Genomic DNA, 22,311 nt, shown 5'->3' on the forward strand with positions numbered 1-22,311 from the left:
TATTTTTCCATTTTTATTACTAGCAGAAACAGATAGTTGGACCATTAAAAAAGTTGAACACCGTGGATATTTTATTTTCGTTGTTTGGTTAAGCATTAGAATTTATTAGATTTAACGTTTCATTATCATACTTGGTCAAGACGCGGCTAATTAAGGGGGATCATTGCTTTACATTAGCTTACAATTATATAGAGTTATCAATAAACTTTAAATACTTTGGCACATCTTTCTGCTCTTAAATAAAATTTTCGTTGAAATTTGGGAGAAAAATTCCATTAAGATGAGACACTTGGCACAAATCTGAGATGCAAGAAGCATAAAATTCTTTTGTTATGATATCTGACTCTGAAGGCCTGAAGAGTAGTGGTGGCTGGCGCCTGGACTGGGCGTGTTATCTTGGATTTGAGTGTGTTGAAAATGAATTCAACAAAAACATATCAAAATCAAACTCGCTCATATTTCAGATAATTAAAAAAAAGGGTTGAAAATCAATGAGCGGTCTAAAAATGAGTTGACTCATATAATATATGTTTCAAGAAAAACTGTATTACCTAAATAAACTAATAGGAGTATTACATTTCTTAAAGTTGTTGCCCAATATGTATTGAGTGCTTGCCATCTTTCTTTTACTTCTTTTTTTGGTCAAAATAAGGCATTTCAATTTGAAAGTAGTTTTTATATGCTCTATTTGAAGATGGTTTGCCTGACTAGCTTGCACGCACTTCGATTATTTTACTGAGTACATGCTACATCATAACAATATAGGTATCCGATAACTAGCTTACACGGTATCCGATAACTAGCTTGCACGCACTTCGATTATTTCACTGAGTACCTGCTACCTCATAACAATATAGGTATCCGATAACTCTGTCCGCCGAGACTTAATCAGACGAAAAGAAATAAGCTAGATTTTTGCTTCCTTTCAGATTTGAACCTTCTTATATACTCCATTCACAAAGCAATAAAGCCTCATAATGACATCTTTTTTCGTGTTATAGTTAGAGTTACTATACCTCGCTTGCCAAGGTGCATAAAAATAGTAGTACTAACCACAAAAGCCAACTGGACACGAATTAGTTATATCTAAGCTTCAATATAACTGTAAGTTGCAGCTAACAGATCTTGGATGCAGCAGCTTGATCTTCATTAGCTTGGGCATCGAACAGAGTTCTTTTGGTAGCACTTTGCTCCTTTTTCTGTTTTTTTTTTTGGTTCTCTTACTTTTCCTGAATAAAGAAAAAAACTCTTCATTTATCTCTTCCTCATCAGTGGGTTTAGAGTGATCAGGTGAAACCCCACTTCTCGCTGGCACGTATGCAAGCTTCAATTTGAGAAACTGAGTAATCACTTATCAGTGATAAATAAATAAATAACACCAGAGAATATTACAGCCAAGTTCAATACATCCTCCACAATGCTACCAAGTACCAACCTAGCTGAACTCTGACCCAAGTGGTCATCATTCTGACCCAAGTGGTCATCATCCTCCTTTTTTTTTTTTTTAATAACTGTAGTGTCAACTTGCGCCTACCTCGACTAATTCCATGGGGTACCTGCCACCTCCCACCAATAACAGGTACTAAGTAACTCTATCCGCCAAAGCTTAGACAGATAGAAAGAAAATCATTTAAATGTTTTTGTTTTCCTGAAGTAGTTTGTAATAGCAGCAGGATGATCGCTCAAAGTTATAATATGGCTGAAATTTTAGTCACATATAATCCAAAATGCAGATACTTATGTGCAAAACAATTCCTTATATCCAATCCGATATTTGAGTCATCATACTTCATATTTGCCGAGTAAGACGCATCCTCCTAATGCCATGTACATTTTTTCTATGGTCCATCCACAATAATCTGCAGCATTTTCACAATACTCAACCACATCATATTCAATATTTTTCATCCATTCAGTCTCCATCGTTCACTGCTTCCATTACCAACTTCTCCATGATCGTGCAACACAAACCCTGTTGAGGTAATTCACTTAGATGTGAAGATGACTCCTATTATATGATGTATTTTGATTCAGAATCCACGTCTCCTTATGTAAGGGCAAATTCTGCTAATATAACAAAATGTCTATAATACTACCAAAACGGCAAAACCTCAACCTTGTTGATTGGCAGGAATATCGAGCAGCAAGAACACATGACCGAAGTTTTTAAAGAGTTACCAAACACAGAGAATACTGTGCAAATCATTAGTTCCCTTTTCCAAAGCACTGATCTTGCTGGTACAACATTATTTAAGTATCTCCAAACAAACAAAGAATTCTTTGGTGAAATTCCTACTTTTGTTATAAGAATCTAACTTAACCTGGCACATCTAAAAATCTTTACCCAAAGATGAAGCACCACTGGGATATGGATTTTGCTTCAGAATAGGTAAAAACAATCTAATTGCCAGCAGAAGGGGAAAAAAAGTATGCGCAAGACATGGTAGAAAACAGCTTTAGAGTTTAGACTAAAGGGCACTAGGGAATGAGAATTCCAACGATTATTCTGAACATGCTGTTCTTGCATCCGACTTCAATAAACCAGTACAAAATATGTACGCCTATACAGAGAACTGCACAGCGAATTCAACACCAACAACTGCCAATTAAACTAGTCACAAGTAATTTAGATTTATCCGTCACTAGAGAATATATATACTCAAGTCCATCTGAAGCATAGAAAAATGTCACTACTGTTTGTTACGCAAAAGGAGATATGACAGCAAGTTGGATCTTTAGTTCATAATGGATTCATGAGATACAAGAATATAAATTGGTTCATCAGTTACATATTTTTAAAGCAAAAAAAAAAAAGGAGTGTGCACAGCTGCGAATCAAAGATTTTATTTCTAATGTTGTCTAGTTGTATCAAAACAAAGAGGGGGAAAACCTTTCAGCATACCACTTGAAAAACTCTCTCAAAATCATCAGATACAGAAGGGATCAATATGCTCGGCGCTGCATTTTCCTAGGTTTCTTCACAAAACTCAGGCGAATTTTCTTTAGCTTTGTCCTCTTTCTAGCCATTTTCTCAGGCAGTGTCTCTCGCTTCTTCTCCTTCTTCACGGCTGTAGATTTCTTCTTTGCATATCTAGGATGCACCATATAGGCCTTTGGCTCAACTGGCAATCCATTGTTCTCAGCTTCCTTGTAAAGGGCATTTGCTTTGTCAACACGATTATGAGCAACCAGCTTTCCCATCAACAAATCATAAGTCTTTAACCCCGGTTTGTGACCATCCTCTTTCATCTTTGCAAAGACAGTCATAGCATGATCAGTTCTCTCAATCCCACATAATATTTTCAAAAATTCATAATAGGCCTTCTTATCAAGTGCATCCCCAAAACCTGCAGATTTCATTCTATCAATCATTTCGTCACCCTCTCCAATCCTTGCAGCCTGGTATAAGCTCTTAATAAGTGTCAAAAAAGTCGTCTCGTCTGGAGAACAACCCCATTCCCCCATCCTATAAAACAGATTCATAGCATCCTCTGTTTTCCTGATCTTACACAAGTTAGTGATCAACACATTAAAGGTTTCCACATCTCTAGGAACACCGTTCTCTTCCATTTCCACCAACACATTCTCTGCCTCGGATTGAAGCCGAAATGGATCCTTTTTCCTACAAAGCTTACAAACACAATCAAGAATTGCATTATATGCTGCAGTACCAATTTCAAACCCTCCTCTATACATCTCCCCAGCTAACCTCTGCGCCTCATCAAGTTTCCCATCAACACACCAACCCCTTATCAACATATCACATACATATTCATCAGGGAAAAATTCATTAGCTAAATTCTTCACCATTTTCTCAGCATAACTAGCAAAACCATGCTCACACAACCTAGAAACAACCAACTTCAAAGAATTCAAATCCCTAACTAACCCATAATCTTTCTCCATATTTTCAAAGAATGCCACTGCTTGAGTGGCCCTCCCGGCCCGTACAAGCCTATCAACCATGGACTCAAACGTCTTAAAACCGGTTACCCCTCGGCCATCAGTAAGCACATCATTTGCAGCTTTAAAATCCTTTCTCCGTCCAAAATAATCCACAAACAAAGCTAGAACTTCATCATCAAGATTGAAACTTTCTTTGGATTTAACCCATTTGAAAAAACCTAAAACAGTTCTGCCAGCATCTGGGGAAAGATTGAGTGTGGTAAGGATCAGGGAAGGCGTTAAAGTTATGTGGGAGAAAGAAAGATCGAGTCTTTCTGGAATGGAGAGAGATTCCGCGTCCAGTTCTTTGACAAGCTCAGACGATAAAGACTGAGCAATTGTTTCTTCTTGATCCTTTACAGGATCTTCAGATTGGGATGAAAAGGGTTTAAAACTGGTGCAATATAGTGAAAACGAAAATGGGTCATGGGGCAGTGGTGAAGTGAAAAGGTGGGTTTTGGAAAGGGAGAATTGGGAACAGGGAAGGTGGTGGGATTGATTAGTCGCCGACGAAGAAATACAGCGGCGGAGCAGTGTTCGAAGGTGGAGACGTGTTAATGGGGACGTGAGTCTACGCATTTTCACTGTCTGTACTGTGTGAGAAAGGGAGGCGGCTATGGCGGATTGTTAAACCCTCTCTGCTACTGCTACTGCTACAGCTCTGAGCTAAGCTGGTGTGGTTTTGGGCTTTCTCTTTGGGTTTTGGCAACTTTTGGGCCTTTTGGCCACCAGTGTGGAAAAGTCATTACATTTAGCCGTTCCACAAAAAATATTCATATTCCCGAACCAAATATATACATGAAGAATTCACTTAAATAGCCGTCCACCCAATCACTTAAATTAAAAATAGTCAGCGAAAGTATAATATATATAATTTATATACTATATGTGTATAATTTTATGTAATCAATATATAATTTATGTATATAGCTAGAAAAAGTAAATAATGAATATGACCGGTTATTTATGTAAAGATCTCAATATACATATATACTTATATTGACTAGATTTAGTGTACGTGCGTTGCACGTGTAATTTAACTTATTTGTCAAACATTACAAAATTAATATCTAAAAATTATAAAGTTTTTATTGCATACATATCAAGAATTTTTTTGAGTTATACAATAGATATTAAATTATCTAAAAAGCTTACATCGTCACATTCTCTGGGAGTTAAGCGAAGTAGTATTTATTTGACTAATAATGGCTTCTATATTTTATATTTATGACATGATGAACAATCTGTGACATATCTCTCTTCTCTTCTATGATTTGATAGTCTATTCTTTTTTTGGTTTCAACAAATGCTTCCAACTTTAAATAAGATCATTTAAAGGTTGAATTTTTATAATGCAGGAACCAAACTAAAGCAAGAAAATTTTAGAAAAACTTTACTTCCTCACCAATAAAGTTAAAAATTGTATAGGAGACTCTCGTTTTGCATTCAGTTTATTTTCTTAAGAATCTTCTTTTGACTTAATTAACGAATACCTACAGAATTAACAAATCCTCTCAATAATTAAGTAGTAACTTTTTTATAATACTGTATCATACGTAAAATACATGTATGAATTTGTAGGATAATTTCACTGAATCAGATCCCTATGTCCGCACAACATAAAATAAACTCTTACAAACTATGCTTATGTTATAATAATAATAATAATAATAATAATAATAATAATAATAATAATAATAATAATAATAATAATAATAATAATAATAATAAAGGTAAAAAATTAAATAGGTGTGAACTCTAGCTCGTTCTCCCATTCTCACAGATATATAAAAAAAAAATTACCTAAAAGCATCAAAAGCTTTAAATCAATAATACAGTCTTTTTCATATATTAATCAATAAATGTTATTTCAACATAAAATTTATAAAATTATTTTTGTTCTAGAATGCAAGGGGTATCAACTTTAAAATTCAAAATTTTCTTAAAAGACGTTCACCAAGATAACAAGATGGAAAATTATTGTCTCAAAGCAAAAAATAATCATGTACTCAATGACAGAAAATTTCTCTCTTTATATCTTGTAATGTCAAATTTTTAGCAATATAAGTATGAAGAATTATAAAAACAAATTCTCAAATAAATCTTATATTCATAAATTGTGTATTTACAACGAATCTCTATCGAACTCATCATGTGTACCGCATGACAAAGTAAAACAATGTATAGCTCCTTGTCTTGTGTTTAAAGAATCATACAAATACCATATTTATCTAATAAATAATTGTCCATATAAAAGTATACAAAAGAAAATTGGTAGTACCAGATTTGTTTGGGTGATTTTCTTTTTGGGAGATGTGAAACCACCTGATTAGGTAGTGTTTCTGGAAATAATATTTTGGAGTTCCTTAGGCTTTAAACTTTTTTTTTATTTGTTTATATTGGTTTTAAAGTTAAAATTATTTATTTGAGAATAGAAGTGGAAAATTTATTATGATCTCATACTCCTAAATATTAGTAGTTCATTTATAAAAAACAATTAGAGCATTTAATATTGTTACACAAGTAGATACATATTCCAAAGTAGGAAGAATGTAATAACCAACTATTAGGTAATTTTAAAGTCTTAAAAATTATAGAAATAATTAAATTACAATTTTATCCAATATAAAATTTATTTCAAGGGTAAAACAAATCGAACGACATTTCGTTAAGGAGTTTCGTGCTACGCACGTTGCGCGTGTACCCCATTTTAATAAGAAATTTATTTTTAATATATCATATAATTTTAATGTATGCATAATTTATTGTAACGACTCGACTTGTCGTTTTAAGAATTTATGTTCCGTTCGGTGGCTTAAGGTCTCGAGCAGCTTTGAAATGTGTATTATGACTTGTGAGGGTGGTCAAGTTTGGTTTTCGGATGATTCAGGATTTAATTTAAAGAACAATTCTTGTTTTGGAAGCTTAAGTTGAAATAATTGACCGGATAGTGAATTATGTGTAAACGACCCCGAAATAGAGTTTTGATGAGTCCAAAAGCTCCATATGATAATTTTGGACTTGGGAGCGTGTCCGAAATTTTTTTGGAAGTTCGTAGTGAAATTTTGCTTGAAATGGCGAAAGTTGAATTTTTGGGAAGTTTGACTGGGGAGTTGACTTTTTGATATCGGAGTCGGAATCCAATTCTAAGAAATTTTTTATAGATCCGTTGTGTCATTTATTCGGACATTTGTACAAAAAGTTATGATCGATTAACTGAAATTGGTACTGCAGATTTTGGCTATAACAGTGTGCATCACCAGAAATTTCTGCTGCACAGGGCTGACTTTGGGAGCTTATATCTCGCAATCTGTCACGACCCAGAATTTTCACCGTCGGGACCGTGATGGCACCTAACATTTCACTTGCTAGGCAAGCCAACGCTAGAGAATTATTAAACCAAATCCTTATTTCCATTCAGTAAATAACAATAATTAGCTAAGATGAAATATAATAAGTGCGGAATAATATAAAAACTGTATTAATTACTACCACCCGGATCTGGAGTCACAATTCATGAGCATTCTAGATTTTACTACAAGTAATAGTTTGAGAGAAATACAACTGTTTGAATGAAAGAAACAGTAAAACAGAAAAGATAGACGGGGACTTCAAGGTCTGTGAACGCCGACAGATCTACCTTGAGTCTCCGAATAGCGGGTCCAATAGCTAAAATCTCGATCAACCCGAGCCGGTACCAAAATCTGCACAGAAAGTGCAGAGTACAGTATCAGTACAACCGACCCCATGTACTGGTAAGTGTCGAGCCTAACCTCGACGAAGTAGTGACGAGGCTAAGGCAATGCACCTACAAATCAACCTGTACAATTTAACAGTGTATATACAAATAACAGTAATGAAGAGCTAGACAAGAATTATCGGGAGGGGAAAACATGTTGGGGGAAAATACGAAGTAAAGGGATACAACAGAATGAGAACTGAAACAACCAATATAATATGAATCAAAAGGAGCACGAATACAGCAAAGGAAAAAAAATGCACGGCATCACCATTCGTGCTTTTACTCTCAATCTCACCATAAAATCAATAAAAACGGCACGGCATCACCCTTCGTGCATTAGCTCTCATATCATGGCACGACATCACCCTTCGTGCATTAACACTCACAATATGGCATGGCATCACCCTTCGTGCTTTTACACTCACAATATGGCACGGCATCACCCATCGTGCATTAACCCTCGCAATATGGCACGGCATCACCCTTCGTGCATTAACACTCACAATATGGCACGGCATCACCCTTCGTGTATTAACACTCTCCCTTACCATAATTCAATGAATAAATAACAACAGGGAGATAGAATAACAAGCACGAACCTTACTTCAACATTTGGTTCCACAATATCAATCTCAACTTTGAAATAAATACTCAACTATCACCAGAAAATCCGTTAACATGATAAGAACGATCAATTTAACAACACTAGTATAAACATGTAGCAATTAGGCATAGGAAAGAGACAGTATAAGAAAAACGGAAGAAACATAAAAAACAGGTAAATTGACGGCGCATAAGTACTCGTTACCTCACATATACGCTGCTCACATGAATTTCACATAGCAAATAGTCTAAGGTTCCTAATTCCCTCAAGTCAGGGTTAAACACAGCATTTACTTCGTTCCGAAGGCCATTTAATACTCAATCACAACTTTTCCTTTAGAATTCACCTCCAAACCACTCGTATCTATTAAAAAATGACTCAATAATATCAAATATTGCTAAAGGAATCAATTATATTGCATAAATTTAGATTTCCTAAATTTTCTTCCAAAAAGTCAAAAATCGACCTTGGGCACGCTTGGTCAAAACCCGAGGTTCGGACCAAAATCCATTTACCTATTCACCCCCGAGCCCGGATATATAATTGGTTTTGGAATCCGACCTCAAATTGAGGTCTAAATCCACAAATTTCCAAAATCTCTAGTTTCTACTCTAACCCCTAATTCTACCATGAAAACTCTAGATTTTAGGTTGATAATTCATAAAATGTAATGGGTGATTGAAAGAAAATGGTTTAGAATCACTTACCAACACTTTGGGGAAGAAAACAACTCTTGAAAATCGCCTCTAGTCCGTTTGGTTTTTGAGAAAATGAAATAAATGGCCAATTCCCGTTTTTAGATTCTGTTAAGTGCTGGGCGACAGTGTTCATCGCGATCGCGTGAACACTGTCGCGTTCGCGAAGAGCAGCGTCCTAAGGACTTACGCGATCGCGGATGGCTCTACGCGTTCGTGAAGGGTTAGAGCTTTCCCAGGTCCCCTGCCCAGCCTAGCTAAAACTATGCGTTTGCGTTCGACGGGTCGCGTTCGCGTAGAGCAACTATAGCAACTCCCCCCAATGCTCCGCGTTCACGACCATGGTCTCGCGTTCGCGTAGAGTAAAATCCTCCCCAGCCCAGTTTTCCCTTCGCGATCGCGAGAGTGACTACGCGATCGCGAAGCACAACATAGCAGACACCAGATACAGCAAAAATACCAGATTTTTCTAAGTCCAAAACATCCCGTGGCCTATCCGAAACTCACCCGAGCCCTCAGGGCTCCAAACCAAACATGCACACAAGTCTAAAAGCATCATACGAACTTGCTCGCGCGATCAAATCGCCAAAATAACACCTAGAACTACAAATTTAGCATCCAATCAAATGAAATTTTCAAGAACACTTTAAAATTTCTATCTTCTCAACTGGACGTCCGAATCACGTCAAATCAACTCTGTTTCTCACCAAATTTCATAAACAAGTCTTAAATATTATATTGGACCTATACCGGGCTCCGAAACCAAAATACGGATCCGGTATCAACAAGGTCAAATATCAACCAATTCTTAAAAATAATTAATTTTCATACTTTTAATTTTTATCAAAAATTCATAACTCGAGCTAGGGATCTCCGAATTCGATTCCGGGCATACGCCCAGGTCCCATAATTCGATACGGATCCACCGAGACCGTCAAAATATGGATTTGGGCCCATTTACCAAAAATGTTGACCGAAGTCAACTAAAATCAACTTTTAATGCATAAATTCTTATTTTCATCAGTTTTTAACATAAAAGTTTTTCGAAAATACGCCGGACTGTACACGTAAATCGAGGAGGGTAAAAATGAGATTTTAAGGCTTAAAAGCGCAGATTCGAGTTCTAAAACATAAGATGACCTTTTAGGTCATCACACAATCTATAAGGAGTTGGGCGATGAGCAAAACATGAAAGTTGTAGACCTTTGTATCTAGTTTGCAGAAATGTAAACCGTTTGGCAGTTGGGGTTGAGTACAAGAAGTTATGGTTGATACATTACAGGCTGTCGGGGAAGTGTTTTGGAAGAGTTTGATATTTTCAACATAAGCATGTAATGATCCAAATGTCCATTTTTAGTTCTAGAGATCAAAATTCAATTTCGAAACTTCCTAGATTTTGATGATAAATTATAGGAGTGATCTGAAAAGTTTGGTTTAATTTCATCAAGTCGCGATTGGGTTTTTAGCGCGAAACATGAGTTAATTGTTTAACGAGCAAAATTGGTATAACATTTAGCAAATGAGCTCCGAATTGAGTTTCAACTGAATCACTAGGTTCGTATTATTATTTTTGACTCATAGGAATAAGAATCGTCGAATTCCGAGTTTGTATGATGGAGTAAGAGCCTTTTTAGTGAAACAAATAATTGTTGGTCCAAGCAAGTTATAGTGTGGACTTTTAGTGACGGAAAATGGATTTTGAGTGACGGATGGGCAGAAACTTAAGGACCAAAAATGGTCATTTCCTTCATTTCGTTTTGGATTTTTTGAGCACGGTTCTTGGGCAATTTTGAGGATTTCTTCACGACTTCGACTTGGGTAAGTGTCCTATATCCAAAAGTGATTATATTTCATAAATCCATGGTTATATTCATCATTTATTTCGGATTTCAATGGAAGAAATCAAGATTTTTGCAAAACTTTTCAAGAACGAAAATTTTAGATTTGGAGGTCGAGTTGTTATCGGAATTTGATAAAATTGGTATGGGTGGACTCGTAATTGAATGGGTTGTCAGATTGTGTAAGTTTCGTCGGATTCCGATACATGGGCCCCACGAGCATTTTTTGAGTTAAATTTCGGAGTTTGTTGGAAAATTAGTATTTTCATATGGAATTAATTCTTATAATTAGTATTGACTGAATTGAATTAATTTGGATAGATTTGAGCTATCCGGAGGTCAATTCAAGTAAGAAGGTAATTTTTAAATATCGGCCTAACTTCAAAAAGGTAAGTATCTTGCCTAACCTTGTGTGGGGGAATTTCCCCTAGGCATTGAGTCTTATGTGGAAATTGTGTGATTGGAAAACTATGTACGCGAGGTGACAAGTACGTACTTGGTTTATATGTGCAAACTATATCGGTTAAAAATTTGTAAACACCCTTATGTATTAAATTGTGGAAATTTAGTAAATCCTTGATTTGTCATACCTCATTCTTTGTTTGTTGAATTTGTATTTATCTGATAATTTAGTGTGATTGCGACTTGGAATTTTATGAGAATTTCGTACGTTTGTTGATTTGATATTTCCTGGAAATAATTATATTATGGATTTTTTCGTATGCAAATAATTTATTTAAAAAGTTTAAATTGTGGTACTAATATATTTTTCAAAAATCTGGACTAAAGAAGGTGTTGTGTCATGCTGAGTTAATTTTCCTTCCTTATTGTTGTTTTGAGGTTTTATATACATTGTATGGAGCCTTGGGCTATTTTTGAGAAATTTATTGATTTTACTATATCATTGAAATTGGTTGTGGTTGTTGGAAAAATTGTGATAGGAATTGATTGAGTTGTGTTATCGTGATAATATTCCGTGTAAATTGTTGTGTGATTTGAGTTATTATTATGGGGATATAAGGGTGGCATTTCACTGTTGATATTATGTGAGTATAAGGGCGGCATTTCACTGCGGTTATATGTGTTGGGATATTGTCTGGGCGGAGTGATAAGGGTAGCTATAGGAGAGATAATAATGGTTATTGTCAGGGATGATATGTGATGATGTGGAGTTCTTGTGCAACTTGTCTTGTTGTTTCGGTAAACTTGATAATAGTCTGATCTATGTTGAAATTGGGAGCATGTGGCTATTGCCAGGCGGATTATGTTATATGGGATTGGGTTGCACGCCGCAACAGGTATGATTAATGTTATATGGGATCGGGTTGCACGCCGCAACAGATATGAAATATGGGCACAAGGTGTCGGGGAAAATGTGATGATGATATTGGCACGTGAGTTGTCCGTGCGATTGTGATAGAGATATTGGCACGATATGCCGTGGAAATATGAAAGTGGGTTGAGACCCGTATTTTATGATTATGAAATGAGGTGTCACATGGTGACTTTTATTTGATAGAATTATATTCGAAAGATATTTATTTGAAAGAATTATATTCGAAAGATATTTATTTGGAAGAATTATATTTGAAAGATATTTATTCGAAAGAATTATATTGGAAAGATATTTATTTGAAGGAAGTATATTTGAAATATATTTATTGAAAAGGATTATATTCTAAAGATTTTTATTTGAAAAACTTATAGGTGAAAGATGTATATTTTAAAGGACTTGATTATTGGTTCTACTTGTGTTCATTACCTGTTTGAGCAATATTTTATGGAGTTTTTGTTGCCTTGCTGTTTACATCACTAGTTGATTATTGTTGCTATCACTGCTATTTATTTTTATATTATTTTGTATACAATATTGCACAAGTTATTGGACTAGTGAGTGTCTTGACTGTACCTCATCACTACTCCACCGAGATTAGTCTTGATACTTAATGGGTACCGATTGTGGTGTACTCATACTATACTTCTGCACATTTTTGTGCAGAGCCATGTATTTGAGATATCAGACTCGGACAGAGTTAGAGTGGGATCGCAAGGATTCAAGGTAGAGCTACTTGGTCGCCGCAGTCCCTTGGAGTCTTTCTATTTTATTGTATTATTAATCATTATTCAAACAGTATTGAGTATTCGATCCGTGAGATAATTTTATGTGTTTAGTTAGAGTTCGTGACTCAGTATTACCAGTCTTGGGAGTTTTTTATATTTGTTTTCGCTTTTGGTTTCGACACTTGTATAAAATTATATGTTTTAAAAAAATGGCTTGAATTGTAATTATAATCGGCTTACCTAGTCTTACAGACTAAGTGTCATCACGATGCCTGTGGTGGAATTTTGGATCGTAACAAGTTGGTATCAGGGCTCTAGGTTCATAGGTTCTACGAGTCAGGAACGAGTTTAGTAGAGTCTTGCGGATCGGTGCGAAGATGTCTGTACTTATCTTCGAGATGCTACAGAGCTAGTAGGAAAATTTTCACTTCTTTCATTCCTTATCGTGCCGCATTTATTCAGCTTGAAGCATATATCTTATGTTCTTTTGCATCCACTCGTGTATGAAATTGCGCACTCGATATCAACTATGCGCCAACGGTTCGTGATACTACATAGGGGTTATAAGGGAGCCAGGGTTGCTCAACCATTGTTACCACATATCGTCCAGATCGAGGATGCGGAAATTTTGAGAGATCATTCAGTTGTGCACATATGAGTGCAGCAGGTTCTGACATCTGGTTGATAAGTACGATCTTAAGAAGGTTTAATTAGTTGCCTAATCATCACAATCGTGGTAGGGTCACGAGGTGGATGTAGATCTAAAGATAATTAGTGGTATTAGAGACTATGTGGTTCGTATGGGATTTCTATTTAGCGAAGGGTACATACTAGCAGCCAAGCCACTGGAGAAAGCGAGTTTAACTGTTACGAGGATGACATGTTCCAAACAAATGGCTTGAGGTGTCTTATGACCGATGTCGTACGAGCGATGAAGGTTAGTATTGTGGATCATCAGAATGTGTCCTATGGCTTCGCGCCAAGTGAGGGGAGTCAACTATAAACAATTAAATTGCGGGGTCATGTGTTATATCAATTTTGGCCTGAGATGTATTTATGTGGTATTGAAAGGTTCTCCGAAACTTGTATATGATTAAGAGTTAAGATTTATATTGGATAATTCTGGGACTTGTGGTATTCCCGCATCCATAATAATTCTATATTTCAGTATCAACGGGGTCATGGAAACAATTTCAGAATACTCGCAGTGCTCTAGTAAGTTCTTTCAATGTACCACCGACACATGGTTCCTATACTGGTTATTCTAGTTATCTGGCACAGACTCAATATGAGCAGCCAAACCTGCAGAGGGGTTGTTATCAGTGTGGTGATACTAGGCACATCATGAGAGATTGTCCCAGACTTGGGAGAGGCATATTTCATCAGAATACTCAGGCTACAAGCTCTATTCCAGTTATTACCCCACATGCACAGTCAGTTAGGGGTAGAGGACAGGCGGGTAGAGGGCGCCCTAGAGGGGGAGGCTCTGACCCGTTGATATAATCAATATGGTATGGCTCAGGCTTCTACACTATATGGTGTCGTTACAGGTGTGATCCTGATTTGTTATAAAGGAATATTTTCCTTAGTTTGATTCGGTTCTCGAGGCGAGTCCTCCTATTATGCTCTACTTATGGGTGAGCTTCGTAATTCGGAAACCTATTTATGTGTTTATCCCTGTTGGGAAATTTGATGGTGTTAGCTCGTGTCTATCATTTTGTTTTGTACACTACTGAGAGCTATGAGTCCAAAAGTGACTTTCTATTACTCACTATAGTAGGTTTTGATGTGATTTCGGAATAATTGAGTTCAATTTTATGAATTACATGCCCTATTGGTATGGGGGTTCATTATGTGTTGTGAAAATTGTTTACGGAATTGATTAAAAAGAAGAAAGAAAGGAAATGGATAAATTTCAGTTGGCACAATGTACAAAATACTTGTGATTCAGAGTTGAGGACGAGATTCTCACATTTTTATATGATGTGAAATATTTAAATTGGGCTACAAGCCGCGGTGGAAGTTATATAAGGACGAGGTCCTTGTGGTAAAAAATTTATGAGTTTAAATTTTCCCTTTGTGAAATTAAATTTGAACTATAGTATTAATGGGGAGTCATGCATGTTAGGCTTATTTGATAATTCTTTTATGTTTTTGTGTATATTTAGCCATATTTGTGCTGTAAACATTACATTTTAGCCTATTAGGTGAGTGCCCAGGTGGTGTTAAATGCAACTCGTTGATTCGGATAAATAATTATGAGGTCTTCATGCCTCGCGTGTTGCTGTCAGTGTTGCGAAAATTTGAAATGAGATTTTAGTTAATATGAGATTAATTGAGGATGCTGGAATTAATTATAAATAGCTATTATGACCAGAGATGTGGTTATGGACATACGTTGATGTGTGCATAGGCACGAGTTGCTATAGCTGATTGAAACTAATACCGTGCATTTGTCACGACCCATTTTCTGAACAAGCCGGGACCGGCACCCGATAACTAAACATGATCAAGCGAACCATCTACACTTATCAAATCTATTATAACTTCAAACGTTATATGGCACAAGGCAATACTGTAACCAAATACTTTTAATTAATTTAAATATCTAAAATAAACTAACTCCAAAATTTTATTCGTAGTAACCAATGAAATACTGCTAAGTTATTATCAAAACCATCTAAATCTTAACCCACCGACTGTGTCTATGAAGCCTCTACTGATAAATTGATGCACCGCTCAGGACATGAGATTTCCTGGGTAGTTATCTAAGTAAACAAAGAACTAGCTAAATAATGACGACTCAAAGGAGTACTCCACGAACAAAAGCGGAGCTCACCAATAGCACTGGAAGTGAGGGAAGTCCTAACCCGTAGCCTGCTCGCCTGCAAAATTGGTTCCTACGTTGTACCGTAAACTAACGTAGGTTCCCAAAAGAGAACGTCAGTACCATCCATTGTACTCAGTGAGTCTCAACGACAGGGGACGAAACTTTAATAACATATACATTACGAGCAAAGATTCTACATGCATGTAAAACTTAAAGCTTATAAGAACAATTCTAAAATAATTGCATAATAGCAATTTATGAATATTCTAAAAGAAATTCTTTTCTTTTTCTTTCTTAAAAAAAATACTTCACTTTATAGTTCGGGAGTTCCAACTATCCTGACTTAATTCTGTCTCAGTCACCGTGTGATCGACACGGGTTCGATCCCAACCTGATCGAATAGGCCCAATCCACGAGGTGTCACTCGTTTCATGGTTCTCAACGCTCATTTACCATACCTTAGCTTGGCAAATTCTCAGCAACGAGACCCTCGGCTCGTGTGCTCCCTACTTTGGCACAAGTAGTTTCAGGAAGTCAACGCCTTGATCAGGATCCTCGGCCTGGACGATGACCCCTTCTCAGAATAGAGGATACTCTCAAAAATCTTTTCTTTCTAAAACTTCTTCTTGTGACTTTTCAAGTCTAAATCTTTTCTGAAACATCCTATACATACTCATATTGGTATCCTTAAATGTAAAGCATGACATAAGAATGAAATAAATATTCAAAAGTATATCTAAAAATTCTTGCTCCTTCATGAATTTTCAACATGAAAATGGCATATAAGAATAACACAAAAATATAAAAATTTATGCACATATATCATAATAAATCATCTAAACTTTAGCTAGAACAATTCTAAGTTAATAGGTACTCACTCGCTCCAATTAAGTACATATAAACTCTTTTAAGCAATTCATCAAACACCTTGTATGCGTGCTTTTGTGAGTTAAACCACTTTAGTAAAGGGTTATATCAACTCACCTCAAAAATCTTTGAGCCAATACGTAGGCCCCAGTCTAATTTATACCCGTCAAATAATTGATTATACAACAACCAGTGCATTTGAATTAATTCCAAAGTTTTATCCTAAATATGGAACTTACTGTTGATACAGAGGAAGAAGGGAATTAACTATTCAATTCTTACCTATTACTACTGTAGGATAATTGACAATAGGAAATTTTTATATATCTGAGTTCAAGAATAAGTGAGTTGTGAAGAACCCTAAAATTTTTCGTGCAATTTTCTGGCGCCTCCGTTTCGTATAAGGCTTTTAGCCTTTTGTGTGTGTGAGACAGATCCTTTCATATAAGGCTTTTTGTTTTCTTGAAGGCATTAAGCCTTTTCTTTTCCCTAGTCACGTGACTTTATTGCTTTCTCTTCTTCTTCTTTTTTGTGTTGTATTTTGACTTAACTAGTATTTAATTGTACCTATTGTTAAAAATTAATAATATTAATATTTTCCTAATTGTATATCCAATTATTTATAAATAGAGAAGTAACTCAAAAGTCAATCACAAGGGTTTAAATCCGTAATAGAAGTATATTTTTTATGCACTTAAGGCAAGATAAAAAAAATAAAAATTTTATATTTAGCGGATCTTGAAACTTGTATAGATTTGAGGAGTGTTACAATCTTTCCTCCTTAAAACATTCGTCCTCGAATGTTTCTAGGCCCCTATTCTTAAGCTAACAATCATTCCTTAAGTCCTTGAACTTTTTAAGTTTTCTTAGCCCTACTCACTTTCCCAAGGGACTTAAAATTTTGGCTAACTCCCTAAATTTTCAAAAATTTCGACAGTCTCCCCTATAAATTGGACTATCCAAAAAATATCTCTGTCATCAATACCACAACTACACTACCAACAACCAAATATACTCTGACAGAAACTAAATTACTTCAACAACTAAGTATAATCTAGCAAGGACATAAACACATGCTAACTTGTATTTAATAAATAAAATATAAATGCCAAACCAAATCTAGGTTCACATACCTTTTTCCTCAATTAAATATTGATATTTCTTCCTCATATCTTCCTCGACCTCCCACGTAGCCTCTTTTGAATTATGATTACTCCACAAAACTTTTACCGATGCTATATCTTTTGTTCTCAACTTTCTTACTTGCCTATCAAGAATTTCTATAGGTACCTCTTCATAAGTCAAGCCTTCTTTAATTTCTATGGTATCGATAGGTATTATATGCGACTCATCATGAATGTACTTTCTAAGCATAGACACATGAAAGACAGGATGAACAAAGGACAACTCAACGGGCAGCACTAGCTCATAAGCCACGTTTCCTTTCTTTTCTAGAATTTCATAAGGTCCGATAAATCTAGGACTATGTTTCCCTTTCTTACCAAATCTCATAACTCCTTTCATTGGTGAAACTTTCAAAAACACCTTATCACCATCCATGAACTCTAAGTCACGATGCCTCTTGTCAGAATAAGACTTTTGACGACTCTGAGCCGCTTTCAGTCTTTCTCTGATTAAATGAACTTTCTCTAAGGCCTCACAAACAAACTCTGGACCAATCAACGGCACCTCTGCTGGTTCAAACCAACCCACTATAGACCTACATCTTCGCCCATACAATGCTTCATAAGTAGCCATACCAATGCTGACCTGATAGATGTTATTGTAAGCAAATTCTATAAGTGGCAAGTGATCATCCCAATTACCTCCAAAATCTATAACACATGCTCGCAGCATATCTTCGAGTGTCTGAATGGACCTTTCTGCCTGACCATCGGTCTGTGGATGGAAAACGATGCTCAAATTGACCTTGGTACCTAATCTTTTCTGAAATTCCTGCCAAAAATGTGCTGTGAATTGAGGGCCTCTATCAGATATGATTGAAATCGGAGTACCATGCAATCAGACTATTTCTTTGATGTACAAGTGCATGTACTGCTCCGCAGAATCTGTTATCTTTACTGGTAGAAAATGCGCAGACTTTGCAGTCGGTCTACAATAACCCAAATTGAATCATGCTTACGGTATGTGCGAGGTAGACATACTACAAAATCCATATTAATCATCTCTCATTTCCGTTGTGGTATCTCTATATCTTGAGCTAGGCCACCAGGCCCCTGATGCTCGGCTTTGACTTGCTGGCAATTCAAATATTTAGCCACATGATCTGCTACTTGCTTCTTCATGCCTTTCCACCAATACAACTATTTCAAGTCCAGATACATTTTGGTAGCACCTTGGTGGATAGAGTGCCTCGAACTGTGAGCTTCTTCCATTATGACCTTCTTAAGCCCATCTATATCAGGCACACATAACCGATCATTAAACTTTAAAACTTCATCACTTCCTAGGGTAAAAGCAGTGATTTCTTTGTTTCTGACTCCTTCTTTTAACTTCACTAAGTACGGATCTTCGCCTTGCTTAGCCTTAACATGCACCACAAGGGAGGATTGCGCTAAGGCATAAGCAGTTATACCTCCTTCTTCGGTCTCATCTAATCTAATTCCATCATTTGCTAGTTTTTGAATTTCTCGACCCAAAGATCGCCTTTGCACTGCAAGATGGGCCAAGACACTCATTGACTTCCTACTAAGTGCATGTGCTACCACATTAGCTTTGCCCGGGTGATAAAGGATATTGATGTCATAATCTTTCAATAGCTCGAGCCACCTTCTTTGTCTCAAATTTAATTCTTTTTGCTTGAAAATGTATTGGAGGCTTTTGTGATCTGTAAACACTTCAGAATGCTTGCCATAAAGGTAGTGTTGCCATATCTTTAATGCAAACACCACTGCTGCAAGCTCTAAGTCATGTGTGGGGTAGTTCTTCTTATGATTCTTTAACTGCCTGGAAGCATAAGCAATAACTTTTCCATCTTGCATAAGAACACAACCGAGACCAACTATGGAGGCATCACAATGCACTGTGAACCCACCCGAACCTGTCGGCAAGGTTAACACAGGTGCAGTGGTCAACCTCTTCTTTAACTCTTGAATCTGCTCATAAGCATCTGACCACTGAAACTTAACTGCTTTCTGAGTCAACTTAGTTAATGGAGCTGCAAGTGAGGAAAACCCCTTTACAAACCTTCTATAGTAGCCAACTAACCCTAAGAAACTCCTGATTTCGGTTGGCATTGTAGGCCTTGGCCAATTCTTGATTGCTTTTGTCTTCTGAGGGTCTACTTTTATGCCTTCACTAGATAGCACGTGGCCTAAGAATGCTACTGACTGCAACCAGAACTCACATTTTAAAAACTTGGCGTAAAGTTCATTCTCCTTCAAGGTCTACAAGGCTATCCTGAGGTGGTCTGCATGCTCATCCTTGCTCTTAGAATATACCAAAATATCGTCTATAAACACGATAATAAAGGTATCAATGAATGGTTTGAAAACTCTATTCATGAGGTCCATGAATGCAAATAGAGCATATGTTAACCCGAAGGACATCACTAGAAATTCATAGTGCCCGTAGCGAGTTCTAAAGGTTGTTTTAGATATATCCTCTTCACTGATTCTCAACTGATGGTACCCTGACCTCAAGTCTATTTTTGAAAAGTACTTTGCACCCTGAAGTTGATCAAATAAATCATCAATTCTTGGCAGTGGGTACTTGTTCTTAATGGTAACTTTATTCAACTGCTGATAGTCGACGCACATTCTGAGAGACCCATCTTTCTTCTTGACAAACAGGACTGGGGCACCCCACGGTGAAATACTCGGCCTGATGAAGCCCTTGTCAAGAAGGTCTTTCAACTGTTTTCTCAACTCATTAAGTTCTGCTGGAGCCATCCTTTAAGGAGGTATAGATATGGGCTGAGTTCCTGGCATGAGATCGATGCCAAAGTCTATGATTCTTTCAGGAGGAAGTCAGGGAAGGTCATCTGGGAAAACTTCTGGGAATTCTCTAACAACTGGCATAGACGAAAGAGCTGGTGGTTCTGATTCTGGATTAATGATGTAAGCCAAATAGGCGAGACACCCCTTATTGATTATTCGTTGTGCTTTAAAGTAAGAAATAAACTTACCTACAAGCGATGTTGAACTACCCTTCCACTCTAAGACTTCTTCATTTGGAAATTGAAACCTGACTAACTTGGAACGACAATCTAATATGGCATAGCAGGAAGATAACCAATACATACCCATGATCACATCGAAATCCACCATCGAAATCCACCATTTCTAACTCTATGAGATCGGCCTCGGTGCTACGACCATGTACTGAAACTATACAACCTCTATAGACTCTTGTGACTTTCACTGGCTCGCCAACTGGAGTAGATACTAAGAATGGCTCACTAAGTTGTTTAGGTTCTAGCCCGAGGTTAATTGCAAAGTATGGAGTCACGTATGAAAACGTTGAACCTGGATCAATTATGGCATAAGCATTATGTGAGCAGACTAGAAGTATACCTGTAATAACTTCTACAGATGCCTCTGCACTCTGACGATCAAGTGTAGCAAACAAACGGGGTTGTCCCCCTCCCTGAGTAACTCGTTCTGCACCTCTGCCTGCCCCATACCCGGTCTGATTATGAGAACCACGAGCCTGAGGTGGTGCAATTGCAGTAGCTGAGGAACTATAAGGACGAGTTGATCCCCCACTGAAATTACGTTGCAACATTGGGAAGTTGGCCTTTATATGACCAATGTCTCCACGATGATAGCAACCATGAAACTTGGGCTTGCACTGGCCTGAATGTTGCCGCTTACATGTTCCACAAAGACCTTGTTGTTGTGAATGTTGCTCAGCATGACTCTGGCTATGTGAGGATGATGTCCTAAAATTCTAATTCTGGCGAGACTGGTTTCCATAACTCTGAGTACGTCTGAAAGAAGACCCACCACCTGACTGATGACTGGACTGAGCTGGTGCTAATGACTCCTTATTGGAGGAACCCCTTCCACCTCCGCTGGATGTACTTTTAACCTGCCCGCTGTCCGGGCTTTCTTGTTATGCTCTTTTTCTTCTCTCCTTTGTTGTCTGTCTTTTTCTAAGTGCTTGGAGAATCCTACAATAGAGGAGAAAGCTGTCATTCCTACTGCTGCAGCTGATGTCGTATCCTTAATGTGGTAAGCCAAACCGCCAAAAAACCTGCAAATCTTTGCTTTTTCTGTCTTAACCATGTGAGGAGCATGCTTAGCCAACCTTATGAATTCCATGCAGTACTCTTGCATACTTTCATTCCCTTGCTTGAGCTATTCGAACTCTGTAGCCTTAGCTTCCCTATCCTCTTCCGGGATAAAGTTAGTCATGAAGGCCTCTTCAAATTCTTCCCAAGTAGGAGGACCATCATCTTCATATCTTTCCTTTTCCCACATCTCAAACCAAGCGCTAGCCACATCTTTAAGCTAGTAAGCAGCCAGCTCCACAACTTCATCATCAAATGCCTTCATCGCTCGGAGGGTTTCTTGACACCCTCCAGCTACAACATTGGATCTTCATCAGCTATAGAACCATGGAACAATGGAAAACTCAACTTTAAAAATTCATTCACTCTTGAGGACTCAGAATTGTTCTATTTGATTGAGGTGGAATCTCATCTCTTCTCTCGTTCTGGTTGGCCATGAAGGCTTTAAACATTTCCATAGCACTGTTGACAGCAT

At 37.0% G+C, this 22,311-nt stretch overlaps 2 protein-coding genes across 2 annotated transcripts; both read right to left on the bottom strand.

Moving 5' to 3' along the window:
- Positions 1–2,717: 2,717 nt before the first annotated feature.
- LOC104101023 (small ribosomal subunit protein mL104 (rPPR9)) lies at positions 2,718–4,651 on the bottom strand. Its single transcript, XM_009608423.4, has one exon. The coding sequence runs from the start codon at positions 4,522–4,524 to the stop codon at positions 2,944–2,946; it is 1,581 nt and encodes a 526-aa protein (XP_009606718.1). The 5' UTR covers positions 4,525–4,651; the 3' UTR covers positions 2,718–2,943.
- Positions 4,652–20,770: 16,119 nt separating this feature from the next.
- On the bottom strand, positions 20,771–21,882 carry LOC108945956 (uncharacterized). The gene is made up of 2 exons (XM_070199126.1): positions 21,635–21,882; positions 20,771–21,485 (listed from the first exon to the last, which is right to left on the bottom strand). Exons 1-2 carry the CDS (start codon positions 21,880–21,882, stop codon positions 20,771–20,773), a joined length of 963 nt encoding a protein of 320 aa, XP_070055227.1.
- Between the last annotated feature and the right edge of the window lie 429 nt (positions 21,883–22,311).

This window comes from Nicotiana tomentosiformis, chromosome 3 (assembly GCF_000390325.3).
Source record: "Nicotiana tomentosiformis chromosome 3, ASM39032v3, whole genome shotgun sequence".
NCBI classification, from domain to species: domain Eukaryota; kingdom Viridiplantae; phylum Streptophyta; class Magnoliopsida; order Solanales; family Solanaceae; genus Nicotiana; species Nicotiana tomentosiformis.